The 24013-nt window shown below is 39.2% G+C and overlaps 1 protein-coding gene across 1 annotated transcript in view; it reads right to left on the bottom strand.

The window, feature by feature from the left end:
• NCKAP5 (NCK associated protein 5) overlaps nt 1-24013 on the bottom strand; it is a 226366-nt gene that overhangs the window by 114470 nt on the left and 87883 nt on the right. Inside the window, exons 4-5 of the mRNA XM_064719088.1 lie at nt 18259-18349; nt 2306-2455 (exon numbers count right to left, since the gene is read on the bottom strand). Coding sequence (XP_064575158.1) covers nt 2306-2455; nt 18259-18349 — 241 coding nt within the window. The remainder of the gene's footprint in view (nt 1-2305; nt 2456-18258; nt 18350-24013) is intronic.

Genomic DNA, 24013 nt, shown 5'->3' with positions numbered 1-24013 from the left:
AAATACCTGCTGGATGTAAATTTCTACAGAATAAAAACTTCACTTTTCCTTAGATGTGCACTGTCAAATATATTTATATATATGTATATGTATAAATGTAAATTTATATGTGCCAAGCCACAGGCCAGTGAACATAGCTTAGGAGGAAGAGGATGAAATAATTCTACAATGCCCCAACAGACCAGCTTGTTATGTGCTACAGTTGAGGAACAAACAAAATAATAGGAAGAGACATCAAAAGCTTTCTTACCAGTGATGAAATTATATTAATAAAATTATATTAATAGGCATTAATGGATTAGGTGACACACTCTGACTATTACTTTTAACAACTTCTGTTTATAGGCAGTGTTCAGACTCAAGAGGACAGATGGAGATCCAATTCTAGTAAGCACTTTATTAGCCCTTCTGATTTCATTAATTCAGTAACATCTAATAATGTAAAGTAAGATTAAAGAGCCTGACACCCACAGCACAAAAAACTAACAAACAGTAATTTTTTGTTCCTTTCTAGATAGACTAATAAAATATTTAGAATAATTAGTTTTAAAATAGTAAAGAATTAGAGCAGCTAATTGCATACAACTTTTAAAAAAGTCTCTTAATTAATAAACCCTACAGTCTTTGACACTACAATTTATATTCTTCAAGAGAAAAATACAGCAAAGATAAATAATGTTAAACAACTCACAGTTAACAACACTTTGTTTTGATTATATTGGATCACAATTAATGTTGGTCCTGGAGTTCATCTTTCTGCTTTGACAGCTCCTTACACTCCATGTGTGGATTAACCCCTGGAGTACTGGCATTCTCTGATGTGGTTTTGAGCAAGGCACTGCACAGCAGTGACACCAGTGAGGAGAGGTCTCCCTGCCCGTCCTGAACCTGATCCTGCCGGTCCTTAGTGCTGCATTCTGTATCAATTTGCCACAGCTGATAAGGGCTGTGACATCGCTGAACACCTCCCTACCAATGAGGACATAAAGAACTGCAAATGTCATGCAGACTGGTTAAGGATGAGGCAAAGCAAAGAGAAATCATGCATGTTTTGGAAATGAAAGACCATGAGGAACCTAGAGTCATTCTCCATCAACAGATAAAGCAAGACTATATTAAACTGTACATTTTTTTGTAGAGTTTTACTGTCTTAAACACTTAGTAGCATGTGGTTTTTATCCCCAGGGCAAAATTAGAGTTATTTAATATTACATGTGTTTATTTTACAAACAGTCTAAGCCTTTAAAGTAAAATTAAAGAAACTGCCTACACCTTTGAGATTTCAGATCCTGTATTTAGATCTAAACAGGACTGGTTGTAACTGGTTATATTTTACTTTTAAAAAAGTCCTCAAGAACAAAAACCCAGAGCCTTAATCTATCAGAGTACAGCCCAAAAATTATCATGTAAAAGGGCCTTCACACTTTAACAAAAATGTATAGGGATAGTGACAAATCTATTGTCTACCAACACCTTACACAGGCAAAATATCACTCAGATCATTCTAAGGCATTCATCTACCCATACCTAAAATGCTACATAAATGCTTGAACAGAAGAGAAAGGAGAAAACACTAGAAAGGTGGAAAATGCACTTTGTAGTAGTTAAAAATTAGATTTAAATATGCAGTCTTATTTTTTCATAGACATTGAAATTCATGCCTCTATCAAGGAGCACAAAGTAAGTTCCTGTATATTGTGGCCAAAGTTTTACCTGCACCTTTTCCATTGCTGCCTTAGAAAACTGTCAAACTTCTCTACTTAGAAGCTACCACAAGCTGCACTATTTTGCAGATCCTAATTTTCCAGAAATGCACTCAAAATGTAGAGTGTGCAGTTCTCCATGAGGTCTACAAGGAAATAGATTTTCCACAGCCTGGCAGTAAAAAGGCCTGAGCTCTCCCAAGCAAGCAGTCCAGCAATTAAAAATTGAGCAATAAACCACACTGGAGCAAAACTAGTTTTATGACAGTTGTTAAACCACCTATATTAGTCTTGCAATATTAATAATTGAAACAAAACGAGTAAAAGCAATTTTTCTTATTAAATGGTCTCAAAGGAATTAAAATAATGTATTAAATTCCTTTTAAAGATATGTGATGCTCAGCATTAGAGAGGGATCCTTTTAGCGGTTCTATGCTTCCTGTTCACCCTTGGTAAATGAATTGCGAAAAAAATACCCCATAACATGAAATCAGGTGAACTGTGAAAGATTAGATTAATACCACAGGGTGATTCAGTGCCAATAACTGAATGAGGCAGGGGGAAGGGTGGTCTTTTATGTGTGAAACTCTTGTGCTTCTTACCTCCAGAGCTTTCAAACGCTCCAAGAGCAATTTTGTTTTTTCCTTTTCCTCCTCAGTGCTGCTGCTTTCACTTCTTGAATCTTCATCTGCCTGTGTGCGAATTTTTTCCATGCCTTCTTTACATCTCCTACTGTCTTCTGACAGCTTCTCCTGCAATGATTTTTTAAAAATGTCATTACTCACAGGTGCAAATGAAGTTAACTATGCAAATATCTCCAATCCTCCCTTGTATATGAATGGAAAAAAAGACAGAGGAAGTTGCTAGTGACATGATTAAAGTGCTAAATAAGTGGAGTCACGAAGGCTCTGTGACACATGCTATGCCAATTCTGCAAGTGTATGCACAACTTAACTGCTACTTCCACTTCAGATTTTTAAAACTCAGAACTTGTCATTTCTTCAATAACTTCCATTTTCTTCTTTAAAAGTTGCAATGAGCACTTAACAGACCAGCTTTCAGTGGCAGCTTTTTGCCACTGAGAGATAAAGCAGTTTATTGAGGGAGAGCTAACATATGTTCACACCTAATGTCTTTCACCTTTCTTCATCTAGAGCTAATACTGAATTATTAAATAATGGGCTGAGAATCAAGCTGCTACCATATGAATACTGATTTAAGATCTGCTCTAACATATAACTGGAGAGAATGAGACTGACAACAAAACTTTCAGAAGTGCCCCAGTCTATTTCCAGTCAGTCAGCCTGAGCTGGTACCAGCTGCAGCTGCTGAGAGGCTGCTGAGTTTTACCAGAGCTCTGTAGAAATCATAGGATTGAACAGTGAATCCTGCTATCTCCAATAATTATCTCTCCAAGCTCTCTGCCCACAGAGAGACTGAGACAGAGAAACACCAAGACTAGAAGCAGGCAATGTAAAACACTGCCCAAAATGACAATGCAAGCATAAGGGGAAAAAGAGAACTCCTCAGATGTTGAGAGTGACCCATCATCAAAGCACAGCACAGGAGGGACTGGCTCTACCTTGCAAATTACCTTCTCTACCTGCATGAGCAGATGCAGTCTGACAACTCACGAGCAGCTTGAGAATGGAAAATGTGAGGTAAGTCAACATTAAATACTGGGTGTCAGAACAAATCTGGAGAATTCCTTCAATGAGCATCTAGTCCTTGTGTGCCTTTCTGATAATTATGTACAAAAGCTCAGACATTCATGATCTTTGAGCTACCCCAGATTTGAGATGCTTTCCCCATAAATACTATACAACATGCAATCTTTCTAAGCACAGAAGTGTGCATCTTCATGAAGAACTGATCCTGCTTGAATAATGTGCAAATACAACTGTTTGAGAGTTAATAGCAAGGCATTGTCTTTACTAAACCCCACATAGGTAGCTGAATTAAAAATCAGCAGTCTGGATCACATTCACAACAATATCTTTTTAAAATATTAACTAGCTTAGAAATTAACTATTACTATGTTAAAACTTTAATCAGGAATTAGTTTTATATGCTATGGGCGTAATTAATAAACACCCTTACACAAACCATGTGTAAATATCTCATTCTGAGCCCCAAAACACAGATGTCAAAGAGCCATTCCATCAGGTTTCCGACATTACTGCTATCCTGATCACAAAGGAAACATAAATATAGTACTTGGGCTTTTTTTTTTGTTCTTGCTACCCAGTGATGCAACAATCAAGTATCTGTAAAAGAGCCATTAAACCATTTTTGCTTCAAGTTGCCCTAAGGAGTGCATTGAGATAAAACACTTCAATGAACTCAGGGGAAAGAAATGACAAAGGTATATCTCAGATGCAATTCAAATACAAACTATTATTTTTAGGAGGGGATGTGACATGAATTGGATATGGCTAACAATAGAAGAAAACATAAACACATGCACAGGGTCACCTTTGCTGCACAAACTCAGGGCAGCAATTTCAAAGGACAAGTAGAAGAAAGCACAGGTTATGACATTTCATTACAGAAAGTGGAGTAATGCAGCTTCTCAGAGTAAATCCCAGCCACAAAAAAAAAGTAACCGGTTCATCTTCTAATTACAAAATTAGATGAACTTTGCACACTAGTGGCATAATCAGAACACACATCCTATTTCACTCTGATGTGCACTTGAAAACCTCATGACACTTACTGTTGTTACCTCTGCCTGAGTGTTGAAGTACAGCTCACATAGTCCCAAAGAAGTTACTGCTAAGCAATAATAAATGATTTCCAGCATTCCAGCCATGGGAAAGGTGCAGAACAGAGGAAAAACTTCCAACCTTAGAAACTGTGATTAGACATCCCATGTGCTGAGGGACTGCCACATCACATTCACCAGTTCCACCTGGGTGATGTCCAGTGAGGGCAGAGTGGAAAATCCACACTCCAGAAAGCAAGCAGGGATTTGGAAAGCACCCTTTGTGCTAAAAGCCAAATCCCTAGAGTGACAAAGGCTTTTGGAATAACAGAAACCTCTTGAGTGTGCAAAATCTGTTAGTATCAAAGGAGCTGAGTGCTGGGGGAAGAAATGTGCATCTCCTGGGGGATGCTGGACAAATCCTACGGAGGGCTCTGGAGTGAGCATGCTGAAGGCAGCAAACAATGGGGTAAAGCAGCTTACTCGTTTTTTCCCTGAATTCCTACACTTCTGGTGTTATCTCAAATAAAGAGCATATTTTGCCACTCCTGAGCAGTCCCTGCTCATGCCTCACATACTGCACCGTTACAGGCAGGCTGTGTTCAAAGTGAATAACAAAATCCTCCCCAGGTGCAATGCCCAGCAAAGGCAGAGTAAGTGCTGTCCTGCTGATCAGTGCAGTTCAGTTTCTGGGAAAAGGTAACAGTTGGAAATGGTGTTCTGGAAGTAAAACAACTTAGAAGAAAAAAAAAAAAAGAGGAAGAAAAAGCAATAACTCCACTCTGGGTCTCCCCAGACCAATGAGTTTAAGATACATGCTTGTACCATGAGAGGATGCAAATACAGCACCTGATAAGAATTCTGCAGTAAAGGCTCATACACTTCTCTAATGCTCTGTGTCAACAAAGAGAAAATAAAAATATTAAAAATTCAAATCTTACTGAAACTAGGATTATGCTGCTCACTGTAGACCCTTTCCCACAGAAATTAATGAGAAACTTACAATGGAGCCCCACATTGTGTAAGCTTCTCAGGCTGGTTTAAACTGCCATTGTTCTTCTGAAACCAACAGCATTTTGCAAATCATAAATGACATCCTGCCCTGACCATTATTCCTAAGTACTCAGTTTGCTTCATAAATCAAACAAGCAGTCCAGTAATGATGAACCCTTTAATGAAACACCATGGGCCCCATGGCCCATAGAAAATAAGGGATGGAAACAGTCCCTGCAGCCCAGGAATGGCAACCATGATCCAGGATCAATGGAAAGATATAAATCACTAAAGACATTGACCTATGAAGCTGGACAATGCAGAGGCCTGACTGAGACTTATCAGAAAGCTGGATTTCTGTTAGCTGAACTAGCAGAGAGCAGTATACTATTCCCTCTTTCCACTAATAAATAAAGTAAGAACAATAAATTAAGACAGCAGGAAATCCTCCTGAAATTGCAAATGATAATTTACTGGAAACTGTGGAATGTAAAGCCAATTTTCTCTCTTCTCTCTTTCATCTACCTTTCAGAATATTGAACAAGAAGGTGTTTCAACTGTTGATAAACAGAGAGTAACTACAATGATGGAAAAGATCATAGAGAAGCTTTCAGAAGATAAGAGAACAAACTGCCTGTTTCAGAAATTACCTCTTTCTTCATCCCAAGAAAGGCAAAAGGCTGCTAACCCTAACAATTAGTCATTGGGATGTCTTTCCTGTGAGAACTGTCACCTTCTCAAGGAAGAGAAGTGTTGAACGGATACTTATCCAGCTATTTCTTAACTATTATTTCAGAAATTATGTTACTTTAGAAGTTTTATTGGTAGTACCATCAGCCCTTTCTTCTTTCTAAGATGCTTTCTAGGAATAATACTACACATATGCACACATGGAAAAGGAGAAGGAAAAAAAAGAGAGCTCACTTAAAAATATTTTAATTTGCAGTTATAAAATTGCAAACCAAGAAAAGTAAACATCAGAAGGCACAAAAAAAAAAAAGTAGCTGGCAAAGATTATTCTAGAATCTCTTTTTTATGGTGAAAACTATGACTAGGCACTAGACAAGTGGCTACAATAATACAAGATAGCATAATCTAATAATGATATAACTGGATCTGGGATCCAGAGCACTGATTATAAACAAGTACTCTTTCACAAGCACATGTGACAAAAAATCTGATTGAACCAAACAAGAATTAAAAAAGATCAACATCTTTGAAATGCTGATTTTCCCAGAGAGTATTGGATGACATGAACTGCTTGTCTGGAAAGTGATAAGTAATAATTAGAAATGACATCTTTGCTTGTAGGAGCTAAAGATCATTTTCATGTGCTAAGCACAGGTCCTTCAGAGAAGTGAAGTTTTTCAGATGCAATTCAGTAAGGATCTCTCAGATACAAAAGATCTCTATTTCAATTTTGGGTGTCAGATTGTGATGCCTGAGTGGGATCTTCTTTTCTGAATTCCTTTTAATTCTTCAACTCTGAAATTTATTAGAGACAAAGGCTTTACAATGGTAGCAAATTCAAATTCTTCTGATAGTCATGCCTGCAATTTTCTAAAACCACACTTTAATCACACATTAATCAACCAAGAATAAAATATATGTAAGATATATAATTAAATAGTGCTTATGATTGCAGAAAACCACTTAACTAAGGAAAAAAACCAAAAATATTCACAATGTAAATATTAATTATTCTTATAGAGAGACAGTGGTAACAGGCATCCAAGAATCCAGTCTATGTGGAACCCAAACTATGCTGATAACACCTCAAAACACTTTGGTGCTTTCTGTGGTGTGCCCAGAGCTTCCACAGGACCTTGTAAATAAGATATTTACTGAGCAGTTATCTTAGATTTTAGTGAATGTGGTGATCTGAGTACACTACACCACACACTCCAACACTTTCTACAATCAAGGCAGATCTCCCTCCAAACCCAAACTGCAATTTTCAATCCACACACGGAATTGTTTGTGTTTGCACCGCTTTTGGCTGGGCTACAGCTCTTTTTTCTCACAGTAGCTGCTATGTGCTTTGGATTTGTGCTGCAAACAGTGTTGACAACACCAAGATATTCCATTCCTGCTGAGCAGTGCCTACATTACACGGACCCAGGGGCTTTTGTGCTCCTCACCCCATCAGCGAGGGGCTGGGGGGGACAGGGAGCTGGGAGGGGACACAGCAAGGACAGCTGAGCCCAGGTGACCCAAGGGATGTCCCAGAGCATATGGAGCATCCTGCTCAGCCATACAGGGCAGGGGTACACTGCCCAGGGGCTGCTGGACACCAGGGAGTGAGCAGCTGCTTACATTTGCATCACTTCTCTTTCTTGGGGTTTATTTCCCTCTGCTATCTCCCTTTCCATCACAATTTGTTGTTGTTGTTTTAACATTTCCATTACTAAACTATTATTTTCTCAACCCATGAGCAGTGGCAGAGCAGTGTCCAGGAGCTCCTTTGTTCCTGGGTCCTTCTCAAAATGAAAAGCTTCAGTTAAATTGATTATCAAAGTTATGAGCAGGAAAAAAAAGAACATTTCTAAGAAGCTGTTCCTTCTTCTTCTAGCTAGATAAGGTAATTCATGTCTCTTGGCAAACAAAGGCTCAACTGTATGTATATTATGTTAATTAGCATCCTTCCCATTTTGCTTATCTGAGATGATACTGATGACTGTTGAGGATGAATGAAAGTGATTATCTATTTTAAAATTTTAAAAGGAAACTCAACACAGATAACAGATATGCTCAACATAGATTTTGAAGAGTGTCTCCCTTTTCTGCTGGCTTGGATTCAGTGTGCTTGGGATTTCAACACATGAGCATAGTTCAGAGGACTCTTTACACCCTGGCACAGGCGTGCTCCCGAGGCCACTAGAGATCAAGCAAAAATTACCATTTCCTGGGACAGGAAGGAAAGGAGTGAATCAGGCCCATGTGTGGGGAAAGACGATTGAAGTGAGTAGCAGGGGTGGCACAGGAGCCAGAAGAGGGCTTTGAGGGCTGTTTGGAGATCTGTGGAAAACAAGGCTGATGTGTAAAGGCTGGGGAGGCTTGCCGTAAAGCGCGACTGTCGTAAAACAGCCGTCAAGCGGGACTGTCGTAAAAGGGGCGGGGCCGTAAAGCGCGACTGTCGTGAAACTTTCGTAAAGCGCGACTGTCGTAACTGTCGTAAAAGGGGCAGGGCTGTAAAGCGCGACTGTCGTAAAACTGCCGTAAAGCGACACTGTCGTAAAACTGCCGTAAAGTGCGACTGTCGTAAAACTGCCATAAAGCGACACTGTCGTAACTGTCGTGAAAGAGGCGGGGACGCAAAACGTGACTGTCATAAATGTGCCGTAAAGCGCGACTGTCGTAAAAGGGCCGTAAAGCGCGACTGTCGTAAAACTGCCGTAAAGCGCGACTGTCGTAACTGTCGTAAAAGGGGCGGGGCCGTAAAGCGCGACTGTTGTAAAACTGCCGTAAAGCGCGACTGTTGTAAAACTGCCGTAAAGCGCGACTGTCGTTGTGGGATCTCAGGATCTGAGTCCTGGGATGCCGGGCCCCCGAGACCACCCTTGGGGGGCTCGGGAGTCCTGGAATGTTGCCAGAAGTGTCTGGTGGCAGGACTTTGACCCTACACGGGAGACGATACCTTTATGAAGATAAGAGGACTTCACCAGGGTGAATGGCGAAAAGATTAGCTAATTAGAGGGTGAGAAACAGGGTTTAGGATTTATGTACAGGGGGTTTGGAGGAGTAAGATGGAGGAATTGGGGTGTGTCCTGTCCTCCTTCTTCTTCCTCTTCTCCTCCATCTTCTTTGGCCACGGTGGGACCTTTGGATTGGTTATTACTGAGAGTACGCCGAGTTACAAGAATAGATGGTATTGGGGAAAAATGATAAATATTGTATACGTAACAATGGGTATAAAGATACGTGGCGGTCCGGGGGACGGCACAGTGTGCCCATGGCTGACTGCTGAGCAGATCTTTGTTCGGCTGAAAGAACATCTTTTAGATAAACAATTAATAAACATAAAAACCGAAAGAAGAACTGAAGCCTCTTCTCGTCCTTCGATACGCGGGCTGCCCCAAGGCCACCCCGGGCCTTTTCAGGCCCCTCAAACAGCCGAGATAAACCGGACATGTCGTAACTGTCGTAAAAGGGGCGGGGCCGTAAAGCGCGACTGTCGTAACTGTCGTAAAAGGGGCAGGGCCGTAAAGCGCGACTGTCGTAAAACTGCCGTAAAGCGACACTGTCGTAACTGTCGTGAAAGGGGCGGTGCCGTAAAGCGCGACTGTCGTAAAAGAGGCGGTGCCGTAAGGCGCCAGTGTCGTAAAACTTCCGTAAGGCAATACACACAATGATTTTTCAAGCAGATAGTTAGAGCCGTCTCACTTTTACCCTCCTGATTTTCTTGTGGGGTTTGGGGTTTTGGGTTTTTTGGTTTTTTTTTTTTTTCTTCTGGGGTTTTGAATTTTTTTTCTGGGCTATAGGGCTTGGTTGCCAGCTGCAGTCAAACCACAACAGTGTATTTATAAATTGTGAATGCTTTTCCTTGCCAGACCATTCCACAGACTTGATGCATTCTCAGATGATGTCTTTTCAGCACTGTTTCCAGTGCAGACCTCCTAGTGCTCAACACCATTCACTGTGAGCACCATAAAATAAGAATTTCTAGACTGTTGATGAAGATAAAAGCTTTAGATGAGGGTTTACTTGTACTTTCATTAAAAAAGCAGCCTCAAGCTATGCACAAATAGCTCAGTCTGACTGCACAAGCTGAAAAAAGGCAGAAATTGCTCCAAGCACCACAGTCTTAACATTCCAACAAGTTTAAATTTGTTTTCCAGTGTCACCTTGCTCCTCTTTCTCCCCCACCACGGCCTCTTTTTCCTAAATATACCCTTTGAAAATTCACAGTACCTTCTGATATGCTTTATAACCATTCACATTTAGCAAAACCTGATGGGTAAAAGATACATATGTTAAGTCTAAGGTGAAGTAAGTGTGTCCTGCAGGACTCTCAGTATAAGAGCAACCAGAGATATCTCTGTGATCTGAATACATTTTTCCATATGCAATTAAAAAAAATAATATTTTTCTTTATTTCCCAATGGGAATCCAATTAAACAAAATAACCCAGACCTGAAAAAAAACACAAACCAAATCATAACTGAACAAGCAAGTTCCAATATATAAAAAAAAATAAATGCAACTAAAATTATATGCAATTGGAATTATCTTTGAGTATAAGGCTACAAATATGACTTCTGCTTAACCTTCCTTGCTTTTATCTATATATTCAGCTGTTTTCTGTTGCTTTCTTTTCTCCCAGTGGAAGGAGAAACTAAAATATAGCTTTTGCTTTAGACAGCACATCAGTAAGTGTAATGATAATACATTTTTGTTTAGCTAACAGGTTTTGTTCAGAACAAGCTGACCAAAATTGAAGGTAAACAAAGGAATGCAACATATCACAAAAGTTTACAGAAACATCCCAAATTGTTCATGATTTAACATTACCCTTGTCAGAAAAACATATTAGATTCTTCTTTTTCATCTCTGGATTTCACTTCCAAAGTAAGCAGAGCGAGCAGCAGCATTCCCTAGATTAAACACTAGTGATGGATAAGGGGAGCAAGTTCATACTTTATGTTTCTGATATGTGCCTCCCTCCACCCCTGTATCAATCTAAATGTTCTCCACATTATTCTCCACTCAGAACACTCCCCACCAGTACAAGCTATCATCCCTGCTGAACAGCTCTGCAGCAGCATTAATAAATTTCCCAATGATGCTTTTATTGGCCGCTCCATGCAGCACAAACATATTTCTTTTGAAAAAGTTCAGATTGGAAAAGAGCAGAAAACCTTCAGAGTGCACTTGAGGATGGAATGTGCTCCTCAGATCAGCAGGAGGAGATGGGATTTCTTGTCCCCAGGTCCCAGTGCCAGCTCCTGCCCCTGAGAATGGAATTCCCATCATCAAGAGCCACCTCTGGCACTGCAGAGCAGGAACCAGGACTGAAACCCCAGGCCAGGTTTCAGGCTCAGCAGGGGCAGGACAGTGTTTTTTCCTGCTCAAAATGGAAACCTTCAGTCACACTGATTAGCAAAGTTACCAGCAGGAAAAAAAAAAAAGAACCTTTTTAAGCAGCTGCTCCTTCTTCATGTAGCTAGATAAGGTAATAGGAGAATAATATTCACTGTGATTTTTTACACAGATATTCCCTTAGAAATTGGTTCATTATACTATCATACTTAACGTAGTAATCTTTCCTTCCAGGAAAGCTGTATGTAGCATTTAATCTTTTGTGAAAGGGTTTGTATGTATTACAGTAACTACACTTGACTAAAGCTATAGTATTAAAATATCTTCCTTTGACTGAACTAGAAATAAGCCAAACTATTCTGAAATTCAAATTTAGTAAATTTTATGTAACAGCAATTGAGGCAAAAAGAAATTCCTCTGGATTTAAGTTGCTAGAAATAAGTCAATTTTCCTTTCAAAGTATTTTGGAATGAAATCAGTGTATTAGCTGACTAGTTCTCACCATAAGCACAATTGCAGAAGCTGACCTAAGAAGTTACCCATGGGATTAGGAAGAAAAAACCTGGTATATTATTCCATTACCAGGAAATTTTTTTGTAAGTGCCAGGGAACAGTTTTATGTCTCCCAGCAGTGTAAGAAAAACTTCTGAAAAAAAATCAGAATTCATCTTCATGCAAAAATAAGATGTAGGAAGAATCATTGCAGATTAGATCAAAACTTCAACTTTTCAAGTACATTACTGGAATTCAGATTAACTTTCTTAACTTTTCCTGATCAGAAGCACACTTTCTTTCCAAAAGAAATTTACTGGTGTACTGCTAAGTGAGTGCTTTTGTTAAAATAATTTTCAAAGATAAAATGATTGTGAATTCAGCATAATTACCTTTTTTTTTTGTCTTAGAAAATAAGCAAAATTTTAGATTTTTTTTCAACTTTTAAAAATTTTATAACTAGTGCTGCTTACTGCTGATTGGAAAATATCAAGGAAATTATGTCAAAATGCAGAATGAATAGTATCTTTTATGGAGATGGGGAAGTAGGGAGAGAGCAATCCACTTGACCATGTATAAATTCATTCATTTGGGGAAAGTGAAACATTCATGTTCAGGCAATGGGTGACTTTTGTGGATTCATTCCCAAAGTTAGAAACAGAAGTAAGATACAGCAAAAAACAGAAACACAGTATAGAAGAGAGAAATGTAAACTAGAATTATAGTCAGTGTAATACAATATAGTACCATCAAATCAGTCAATCTTGGCCTCTTGATACTGTAGATATCTAGAGGATGTGTGATGGATTAAAGTGGTAGCATAATGGCACCCTGTGCACTGTGAAAATGTAGATCTGTATCTGGAGACCTCATCTATCCTTCACCAAACTTGGTACTTCAAGGATTGGCTTTGCATTCTCAACAGAATAGCAAGAATAGCAAGAAAGATGGTCAGTCAGGCAAAAGCTGTGGGTGATGGGATATAATCAAATATATGGGTAACTCTTGTGTCAGTACAGACATCCTTGTTTCCTTTCTCTTTAATTTGGTAGTTCTTTGTTTTGAGATGTAGCCAAGGTCAGTTTGGATGGGCATTGGAACAACCTGTCCAGTGGAAAGTTTCCCTGCCCATGGCAAGGAGTGGGATGAGATGATCTTTAAGGTCTCTTCCAACACAAAAAATGTTGTGACTCCACGACTGGGAAGAAAGAACAGCCTGCTTTCTGACAAACATGCACACAAATGGCACATTTCACTTATGAGGCTTTGCTGTGTTACACACAACTCCATTGATGAGCTTCGGTATCACAAACAACAAAAAGGGGAAAACTCTTTGCAACAAAACTGAAATTTTGAACAATGCCTCAGGAGCACAATCACCCTCTTTTGGGGGTAGAGAATCCAACCTCATTTTGGTTAAATATTTACCAAAATCTTTGCATCATGGTGCAAATCTACAAAAAGCCATAAGGTATTAAATTGTTACTGAGCTATCCCTGGATTTCTCTGTATGGAAAAGCAGTCCAACAGCAAATGCTTGCGTCCTTGACATCCCAGGATTTCCAGTGGAGCTCCCAAGAGCGAGGATGGCTCGTCTCTGCCCTTCTCTGTGAGACACAAATCTGCCAATATTTGCCTAGGATGTACTCCCTAGCAGCTTAGGAGGCTTGGTTCATGCAGTCCCCTGAGGGCGAGACAGATGTTTAAGGATATATACCCTCTTCCTGCAATAGAAGTTAGCATTAAAAATCCTACGTGGGTTTTAGCTAGGGAATTCAACTAGTGCCTTTTTTTCAATTCATGGCCATGCCCCTATCTGTAAAATGTTACATATCAATGGCCTGAACAATAAGCTTGTATAATTTTTGTGTTAAGATAAAATTATATTGCCAATGGTTACAGTTTTTCCTCTCGTGAAAGAGCTGTTGACACCAACGGCTGTGCAAATTAGAAGTGACAGCCACAACAACTGCTCCACACTTGAGTAACACAAAAGCATGCAGACAAAAAATGGGGTTGATGTGGCCAACAATGCCACCTGAAGTGTGCCTGTATCACTTGTGTATGTTTTTACCTCCCCAATGTGACTGTACCATGTCTGTCCTGAGCTTTAGTGCTCATGTGGGCAATTTCAGAATGATATTAAATTGTGAACTTACAACAAATTCTCTTCCTCATCTACTTAAATCACTGTACACAGACAAAGTCAAAATGAGTTAAAAACCCCTTCCAGTCTTTGAGTGATCTGTAATCAGGTAAGACTCTACTAAGAGTATCCAGCATCATGATCAAACAGGAAAGTTTTATGATAGCCAAATCTCAAGGGCAAGCTCAGGAAGGAAAGTCTGTGGGGTGATTGGTTTAAAGTCTGGGGTTCAGGAACTGCACACAGTTATTTCTGGGGAATACATGAGCTCTTGGTTTGGCCCTTCATGACCTTATTTTTAGGTGGTCAATGTCTCTTGGAAACACCATAAAGATAATGCATAGTAGAGTCTTTTAGTCAAATAAAATTTAAAGTAAAAATATGGTGGTTAAGGCTATTCAAATAACATGCACTCTTGTCTACATTTATGCAAGCATTCATTACAATTTTTCCCTTTATTATTATGTAAAATTATAACAAAGGAGAATTTTATTTACAATCCTGCGTCTTAATTTATTTACCAAAAAGAAATCACATAACTCATCTGGAAGTCCAGCAAATTAAAATCCCATAAGGGCATGTAGCTCTATGGAAAGAGTTGGAGTATTTTGCCTTAAGTAAGAATACTGGCAAGACCCAACAAAATATTGCAATAACATTGCATGCTTTAGGCTTCACCTTCTTATTGTTATTATTCTAACATTATCACTATGCAACATTTAAAGTTCATTAGCAAGAATATTTATTCTGGAGTCAGGCATTCTGGTATTATAATAATAACTCAATTTCATACATCCCAGAACAATAATTATATTTGTTAAAAAAACTATATAGACAATGTTCAACAGATCAAAAGCATTTATTGTGCAGTTATCTTTTATGATATTCAGATATTTACTTCAACAAACTTCACCACTGTGTCAAAGAATATGGGACATATGTTGGTAAGTCACACTGGAAATCACCTAATTTATCCCCATTTTTTATGAAACACAGAATTTTGAATCTGCACTAAAATCTCTTACTCTGCTGAACCAACTGATCAAACAGTTTTGATGATATCACACTAATCACAGATAAAATGTGAGGTTCAGGATATGTTCCATAAGGTAACTGATTGTAGAGGATGGCTTTCAGAACAATGTTAGTAGTTATACATTCAATAAGGTTTCTGTATGCATATGAATATAACATAAAAATTCCATTTAAACTTCCTTCACAAACACAGGTTGATAATACAGTTATCATGTTCCCAAAAACCTGAATACATCAGTGCTTTTAAGGAACATTACCTGGGTTTTACATTTGGTGTTTTTAAGGAACATTACCTGGGTTTTACATTTCAGGTTCTATTCCTATTTGTGAATTATGCTCATAAATATATCAAAAAACTGCCTGAGTCCATTTGGAGGAATACAAATGAAATGTCTTTGTTGCAATATTGATGTATCTTGCTGAATTTGGACACAGCACTGATTTAAGATCCATCATCTGTTTAAATGGTACGTGTGTCCATAATTTCCACACAGCTGGCTTCAGTAACATATTAATGATTCACAGAAAGCTTCATTAATATATTTCTCAATATTAAAATGCTTTGTAAACATTTCAGGCCAGAGATTCATTGCCAAGTGCCTGTTTTGAGGACCCTTTCAGGTATGAGGTGAGTCTGTGACCCGTGGTCACTGCCCAGCTTTCACTGTGTGACTGTAACAAACACACACCCAGTGACCCCATCTCTGACCTACATCCCAGGCTATGGCAATGCAGCCATTCCTTGAAATTCCTAGAAAAAAAAGCCATTTGTTCACATTTTTCATAAAAGTGAACAAAAGGGACCTGAGGATAGATGACTCAAAAAGACATCCAGAAAGAAAAAAAGCCACAATGCTCACAACACAAAAATGCTCTGCATCCCTGACCTGTTTTACCAGCCACAGACTGGTGTGTGATGCAGCAGCCTACCTATTCCTCCAGGAGAGGAAAACCCATTGCTTCTGAGTCATGGACTAGGAGAGGAAATTCCTAAGCAAAGAAGATTGCATACCGGCAATACTCAAGCAATGAAAATGGCTAAAAAACAAGCTGAGAGATATCATGAGTGAAAATGTTCCCAGGAACAAGAAGAGGACAGGAAGGGAAGGAAGCTGTTAGGCACTAAAATAATCCCAGAGACACAGGAATATGGGTGTTTCAGGGCCCTGGGACAGAAAGAGCTTCACTCTGAAAGAAAGAAAAGCTCTAGTTTGAGGAATTTGCCCAAAGTACCACCCATCAAATTCAAACAAAACCTTGAGTCCTGAGAGAAAGGAACAGAAGGTGTCCATTTGCTAGAGCTGAAGGAAAATGGAAGAACTGTTCTTGCATCAAGAACAACAAGTGCCTTGTTGTTTTGCTGATCAGAAAATAAACCCAATGATTTTACACAAAGCACACCACAGTGTCCTCTCTCCTACCTGGCTGGAGACAATGAATATCTATATCAGTGTGGCCCAGAAGGAGAAGAAAGCTCAAGATCATACTCAAATTCTCTTTTTTTTTTTTCTCTGATAAATTAAGAACTAAATAAAGATAGTGAAAAAAACTACACAGAATTATAGAAGCACCAAAATTGGAATGATTGCCTTATCTGCCCTCTAGGAAAGCAGCATAAAATCTCCAATTTAAAAAACCACATAGCTAATTTTTTTTCCAGTTTTTTGCCCAAAAGAAAAATTAAGAAAACCCCAAACTCTCAGTTCTATGTAACACAACTGCAGTATTTTTTTTTCTTTTTTTTTCTTGAGAGTTCAAAAACAAAACCCAAAGAAGCTGAAGCCTAATTGTGGTACCACCTTACTGGGGTTTCCACAGTAAGACAGCACAGAGAAAAGCAGATAATAAAATCATCCCAGATGTCTGTTATGAATAGACAGGGGCAGACAAGTAATCCACCTTGAAGAGAGACTGACATCAAGCTTGACATCAAGCCCACTTCAGAACAACCCCTGTGTGGTGACAGGAGTGAGCAGGATGTATGGATTTAAACCCATACAGAAATAAGAGAAGAGAACTGAGTTTCAATTTTGCACCCCAAAAAGATAGTGCATGAAATAGAGATGCCTTTGTCAACAGTTTCTAAAAGAACTATGTTCTATTATAACCTCAACAAAAAAATTTAATTTGTCCTGAAATTAAATTTTACAGGCTATCATTTTAACAAGAAAATTTGATTACATTGAAGGTTAAACTAAAAGATTCTTTTCTCTTCAACCCAAGCTGAAAATGAAAATGTAATTACAGTGATAAATACTCTTTAATATACATTTTTGTTTAGCTATACTGCTGTATTTTTGATCCATCAGCTGTAAGAATGAACTAATATAACTCAAAATTTTGAAAAGTGTTTTATCTGATGGATCACTACCTGGTATAGACTTTAATATATTATTTCAGTATTTTATAAGAATGCTTATTCTGTTTATAAAGATACAGCACAGGACTGACTTCATTAAGTAGAAGTGATATTTTTAAGAGTTCATGTGCCTGATATTTGATTAACTGAGATGTATCTCACTCCTGTTTCCAGACTCTTAAATTAAAAGGTTTTCCACCATCTTAGGTTGAATGCAACAGTCTGTCAGGGAAACGTAAAGCTCTTCTGTCTTACAAACAGACCTGGTTCCCTTTGAAAAACCTCTGAAATCTTTCTCTCCTAAACTCTGTCCTGAGACACTTTCTCTACCCCCAGTGAAATTGATAAAATGCACCTGCCACTAGCAGGGATATGAAACTGGGGAGCTTGATAGGGATCCCCACACCCAATAAGAACATGAGTGGTAAAATTATCCATCACAATCTGAAGGTCAACTTGTCAAAAACTCCTATGTTTACTAGAGATGCTGGAACATATGACTTAAAATATTAAGTGTTTTAATAAAGGCTTCAAAACTAGTTTCTTTGTCCTCTGTGAACTATGAGGAGCAGCAACAGCAGATAACACAAGGACAATAAAAGTGAAAAACATTCAACTCTGCTGAGAGAACACCTGGGAAAATGTAGGTTGAACCAGCTACCACTTACAAGTATTCATAATTAATAAACAAACAGAGGAAACAATGCCAGATATTTGTTTCAGCAGTGGGATTTTTGTTTTAAAGAACTTTTCTATCATGAAAAAACAGGTAATAAGTCACTAATACCTGATATACCTTCATGATATTGACAGTTCCTTCTCCATGCTGGCCTGGGGATCCTTGGCTCTGCAGCAGATTTCTCACTGTCTCCTCCATTCTAGAGAATAAAAACATTTATAAAAGTCAACTGCATGGAAAAATTTTAAGAGTTGCATTCAGTGTTTTTGCTCTTTACAAGAGTCTAATGCATCCATGGCTACCATGAAATTAATATTTAAAGACAATCCTAGCCTCATAATGTTCTTATGCTCCATGTTATGAATAACACATTAAGGGCACTCTTTTATCTTTTGAATATGCACAGTAATTAGTTGTATTGTTTAAATCCTACCCAAGCTCTGTCACTAAACTAAAACCAAATGTGTGCAAAAGACATCGCCTTGTTAACAGTGCAAACAACACCACGATGAGATTATTGCCTTCTGGGAGCAGCCAGGTTAAAAACCCCTCACACAGCTGTGTTCTGAGCCACAGTGGGGTCTGTGCAGCTCAGACAGGCTGTCCATGGCATCTGTGCTATGGGGACACTGTGCCCATGGCCTTGGTCCATGGGGGCACAGCAGCTGAACACCTTCACCCTCTCTGCCCTTTCAAACAGGTGCCAAAAGCTCCAGTCTGGTACCACCACCTCAGGACAGTGCAATCAACAGCAGCTCCTTCTATTCAAGGAGACAGGTTTGCACTTCCATTTTAAAAGTTGTTAATAGGCACCATCAAAAGCCATCTTTGATCTGCACACATTCATCAGGAATGTTAAAGTGATGACAACACCACCCTGCTAAAAGGAGCCTGCTCAGAAAAAGGAGTTCTGCTCCTTCCCACCATAGGAAAAAGGGAAGGCACCTATGAAACACTGCCCCATTCAAGGTGGGTCAGAAATTAAATCCCATGGGCTTAGGAGATGTCACGAAGGCTGATCACAAACAGCAGGGCTGGGAGTAAGGCTGCTTTCAGCTGTGGCTAAAGAGGAGGAAAAGGATCAAAACACCAGAGGAGCAGTGATGGACACAACAACAAAACCACTGGATTTCACAACTAAAAATGGTGAAAATTCCAGCCAAAGATCCTCACATTTCTCCCTGCTCCCCACACAGATTCTCACCCCAGTACAGCCTCTCCTTCAGCTGTGTTGCAACAGTTTTTCTCTCTCCCTTTCAGATTTTCTGCTCTTTTCCTTTCAAGCAGTCTCAGTCCCCTGAGACAGTTGGAAAAACAGCCCAGATGGAATAGGGGCTGGAGAAGGGAAAACTGCTGTGGCACAGTCACAAGGGTGATGCAAAGGCAGGAGAGAGAAATACCTTAACTCACATTGCCAGATAGACTGTATATTAAAACAGTGACCTTGAAGAAGGTGCCAGCATTCCTGGGCATATCAGACCAGCAACTGCCTGCTGTTGTTTATTTCTACTGTGTTTAGAGAAACATGACTTGTATAGTATTCTTTCCAAATGAAATTGAGCAGAAGAATTATTCACAGAGTATCTTTTTTATATTTGTTTATTTCTAAGGTAACAATCCAACGAGACAGAAAATATTAGCTAACTGCTCTGGCCAAAGGCCAACAGCATTATCTTTTATATGAGCCTCATGGCCTTTCTGTTCTTTCAATCTTATCACAATGAATGACATTGGCTAATTAAGCAACAATGTGATGTTATTCCAGGTTTTCTCCTTCCAAGTCAGCCCACTACACTACTTTTCAAGAAGCTGACACTGGGTGCTCATTCTACTCAGATGAACACTGACATTCTACTTATTCCTGTGATGTTTTTTTGTCATTGATGTGCAGACTTCTACACTGCCAGAATGCCCACAGAATAGTTTGACCATCTGTTGACCAAATGTGCATAAAATCAAGCCAGCTCTAATCTCTAGTGCAGACAGTGGTGCAGTTTTTCAGTTGCAGATTGGAACCATTTCTGCTCACAGGCTGACCTTAATCAGATGCCTTTTACATGAAAGAACAAATCATTTTGGTTCACACCATAAATTCCTGTTCAGTCCTCACAGAAAGATTTAATTTCCTAACATGCCCACCATTTCATTTTTAAATTAATGGTGTAATAGCATTCTTAATTATTGTGTTTATCTATGCAAATTCAGTTCCACTGCTAGTCCTCCACAACATTCTTCCAAATTAATAAACAAACAAAAATGGGAGAAAGAATAGATTCAACCAGCACTAAATCACGGTTTTTAAATTTAGAACTAAGAGTATTAATGAAAATAAATTCTAGTTGCATATTACTATGATCACTTAAACCAGCTCAGGAAAATTATGAATTCCTAATTCAATAGGTCCTTTAATCTTCAGTCAAACTCAGATAACCTATTTTGGACCACAGGCCTTGTTAAATAGCCTTACAGGGGCAGTTTCTTGTGGCAGATTTCTAAGCAATAGGATAATTTTTGCAACATGACCAAGAGCTCAGTTAAAGGCAATTGAAACTTCTGTGGTTTTGCTGTTTGCAGTTACTATAAAAGTCTGTAAGAGCTGACAGCTATGAAGTTGAATCACAGACATTACAGACTATGTGGTCACATCACCATCAAACCAGCCCTGAGAGGATATTACAAGATTTGGGTAGCCATGGAATAGCTGAAAAAGAAGAAAAAACTAGGGGAAAACAAGGAGGTGAATTATGCTTGCAGTCAAATTCACTGCAAAGCTCTGATGGCCAGTGCTCCTGCAGTTTGTGAGCTGCTGCTTCTTCACTCACATCCCAATTGTCCATTTCTAGGACCAAATATGGTACAGGAGAATAATCAAGACTTGTTTCTTATGAATGAGAGTTTTTGATGCCTGAATTAATGGCACCTTAATTGAAAAGCTATTGTCACCTTATGATCTATAAAACTCTCCTCAGTGACAACACTTGCCACAGCAATTTGCTACAAATCCTATTTACAGAATGCAAAAATAATGGAGCCTCTAAAATTCAGCTTGGGATCCCATGTTTTGCTCCCTGGACAAGGCCACCAAAGGGGATGAAAGTTTTGGAAGTGAAGCAGAAAAATTATGAGCTTGATGAAAGGCTATTTCTACACATTGACCTATATTTTTTCTCCTTCTGGTAACCACAAAAGGTTATCTGCTCTTGGTTTTGATTCTAATATCTCAGCTGGACCCAATCCAACATCCAGCACTTCCAGATTATTTTTAGGATAGTTATCCCCACATGTGTATTCTGCCTTCTTGCTGGACTGCTCTGCCAAGGATTCTCTGTATCTTATGTAACTAGCAAGCTGTTAAAATCTGAAAAATCAGCCTCTAAAGCTCATCACTTCTGAGTCTACATTCTTCAAGCACTATTTAAGAACATTTATTTTCCCTTTTCTTTTGTACTTTATTTACTGTCTAGTCACCTGAAGCATCTTGCATAGCATTAAATTTTCTGTAACATCTGTCATTTGAATTGTCATTTCCTTAAAACTCAAGTGTTCCTTTCAACTTCTATTTTTTAATAAATCTATGGGGTTTTTTTTAGGGGGAAAGTAAATGAAAACCATGTTCAACACAAGCTCCTTAAGTTTCCTGACAAAATGCCATTTCAGTGTAGAGGAACAGATCCCCACCAGTCCTAACCTAAGGATAAATGTCTCAAAGCACTAAACAGAAGAAGAAATGAGGCATTCAGAAACCAGAATCTGTTCTTGAACTATAAGAATTTAAGTAACATAAAATATTTATGCTACTGTGGAAAGCACTGTCAAGATTCCATGTGGAAGATATTTACAATTACAACCACAAGTGTTCAGGAGTGGCTTATCCAGAGAGGATTCCACAAAAGGGATAGCTCTGAAGCTGTTGAAATGACAGTGTGTGCCACAAGAAGAGACCAAACAACCTGCTAAACTTAAAAGACAGCAGGTTTAAGCAGCCAGGTATGACTTATACAAGAGAATCAGTGGGAAAAAGGTAAAATGTGATAGTAAACTACATCAAGCTAAGGCAGATGATTGAAAAACAAGTTGTATTTCATGGTTAGAAATACATTCAGGCTGGAATTAGGATGTTTTTAATAATTTAAAAAGTGAGACTCTTAACCAGCCTGCCAGGTGGAGTAACAGGATGAGAAATACAAACAGTTTCAAGCCACAATTGACTCATTTATGAAATTAATTACATATCATATCAAGAGCTGAAGACCTGAATTTATGATCCAAAGGTTCTTGCTGCTATTCCTCCTAATCCAAAATTGTTCCTACACTTAAAACATGCAATTTGTCCTGTGCTGTTGAGGGAATATCAGGAAATTAACCCATTTGCAATGGGCAGTAATTTATTTTGGTTTTTTTTTTTTTTCCTGATTGTGTTTCTGGGCAAGGAGAATACAGGAACCTATGGAACGGAGGAAACTTCATTCCCTGCCCAGGGAGCAGCCCACAGAGCACAGGTCTCATGTGCCCAAGGCTGCAGGAGGAAGCTTCCTCTTTATTTTTGCTGGAGATTTGCTTTTAATGCTTCTCAGTGCTGTGTTTCTGACAGCTCTGCTGCCTCCCTCTCCTGCCTGGCCCTGCTGGCTCCACTCCCTGCAGGAGCCAGAGCACAGCATCAGCCAGGCCAGGTTGATGTTGCTGCATCACTACTGAACAATACAGCTCCTAAATCCCCTACCAGTTTTCTCAGGACCATCACTGCCACAGGCAGGCATGTCCTTTGTGCCATCCCACAGCAATGAAACCCTGCTTTGTGCCTCTGCCATAAATAAACACTCCCCCAGTCCCACACTCAGCTCTCCCTCCAAGGGACAGGAGCTGTTCAGCAATAGAAGGCTGATGACAGATTCAAACCCTTCCCCCTGACCTATTTCCTTCCAGATTTCCACAGGCTGGCAGCTGCCTTTTGCTAGGTGCTATCACCTTCCCTCCTCATCATCCTCAAGCTTGGTGGTTATTTCAAATGTATGTCACAAGAATTCCTTCAGCTTGATTCAGATTTAGTCTTACAGAGATGTATCCAAAGGTTTCTACAAAATCCCACTGCAGCTGCTGAGCTTTATATTTCAGTTTTTTCTTTCTCACTTCATGCAAGGTGCAGGATAATTTTTTAGTCTTAGAGAAAAATACTAATAACAGATCTTTCTGTATCTTCAGCCTGTTACTTCAGTGTAGTTAAAATCCTCAGGAGGATATTTTTTTTCCAGCTCTTATCTGTGAAAGAATGAAGCTTCCTGTCTCTCTCCTGTTTATGTCTCCCAACTTCTCTTTTTAGTTAGAGCTTTCCTGGAGATGTGGTCTGGGTTTTAGGTCCTTGAGCTGTCTCAGCCCTTCCTACCACCTGATCACAGACAAAGGAACAGGTTCCTGTGTGGTTTCTCAGCTCTTTTAGCTCCTGTTCACCTGTAAACCAGCTGGTATTTTCACCAGCAGGACTTTGGTTGTCTCTTTGGAGACTGCATTCTGTCTGCCATTGTCATAGAACTCTGTTCAAGCTTCCCAGCTCCCTCTCCAATCCCATAATCCAACCAAACAAAGAGCTTCTCTCAGATCCCAGACAAATCTGTTTCCCTACTTGTTAGTAATTTTAAACTTCAGGATTAGGCTTACCTGCATCTCACTTCCCTCACCACTCCATTCAAAGCTTTGCAATGGATCAGGTTAAACAGGAAAAATATAAAAGTGGCTTTACAAGATGTAACAGAAGGAAAAAAAGCTCATCACCAGCAGTTCCTGTTCACTGCATCCTTGCAGGAATGTCTCTCCTTCTACCTGGTTTCAATTAAATTAGTGGCTGTGTGGTCTGTCTCCAGGGATTCCC

This window comes from Zonotrichia leucophrys, chromosome 7 (genome assembly GCF_028769735.1).
Source record: "Zonotrichia leucophrys gambelii isolate GWCS_2022_RI chromosome 7, RI_Zleu_2.0, whole genome shotgun sequence".
Taxonomy (NCBI): domain Eukaryota; kingdom Metazoa; phylum Chordata; class Aves; order Passeriformes; family Passerellidae; genus Zonotrichia; species Zonotrichia leucophrys.
Note: the sequence above shows the minus strand (reverse complement) of the source record. Positions and strands in the feature narration are given on the sequence as shown.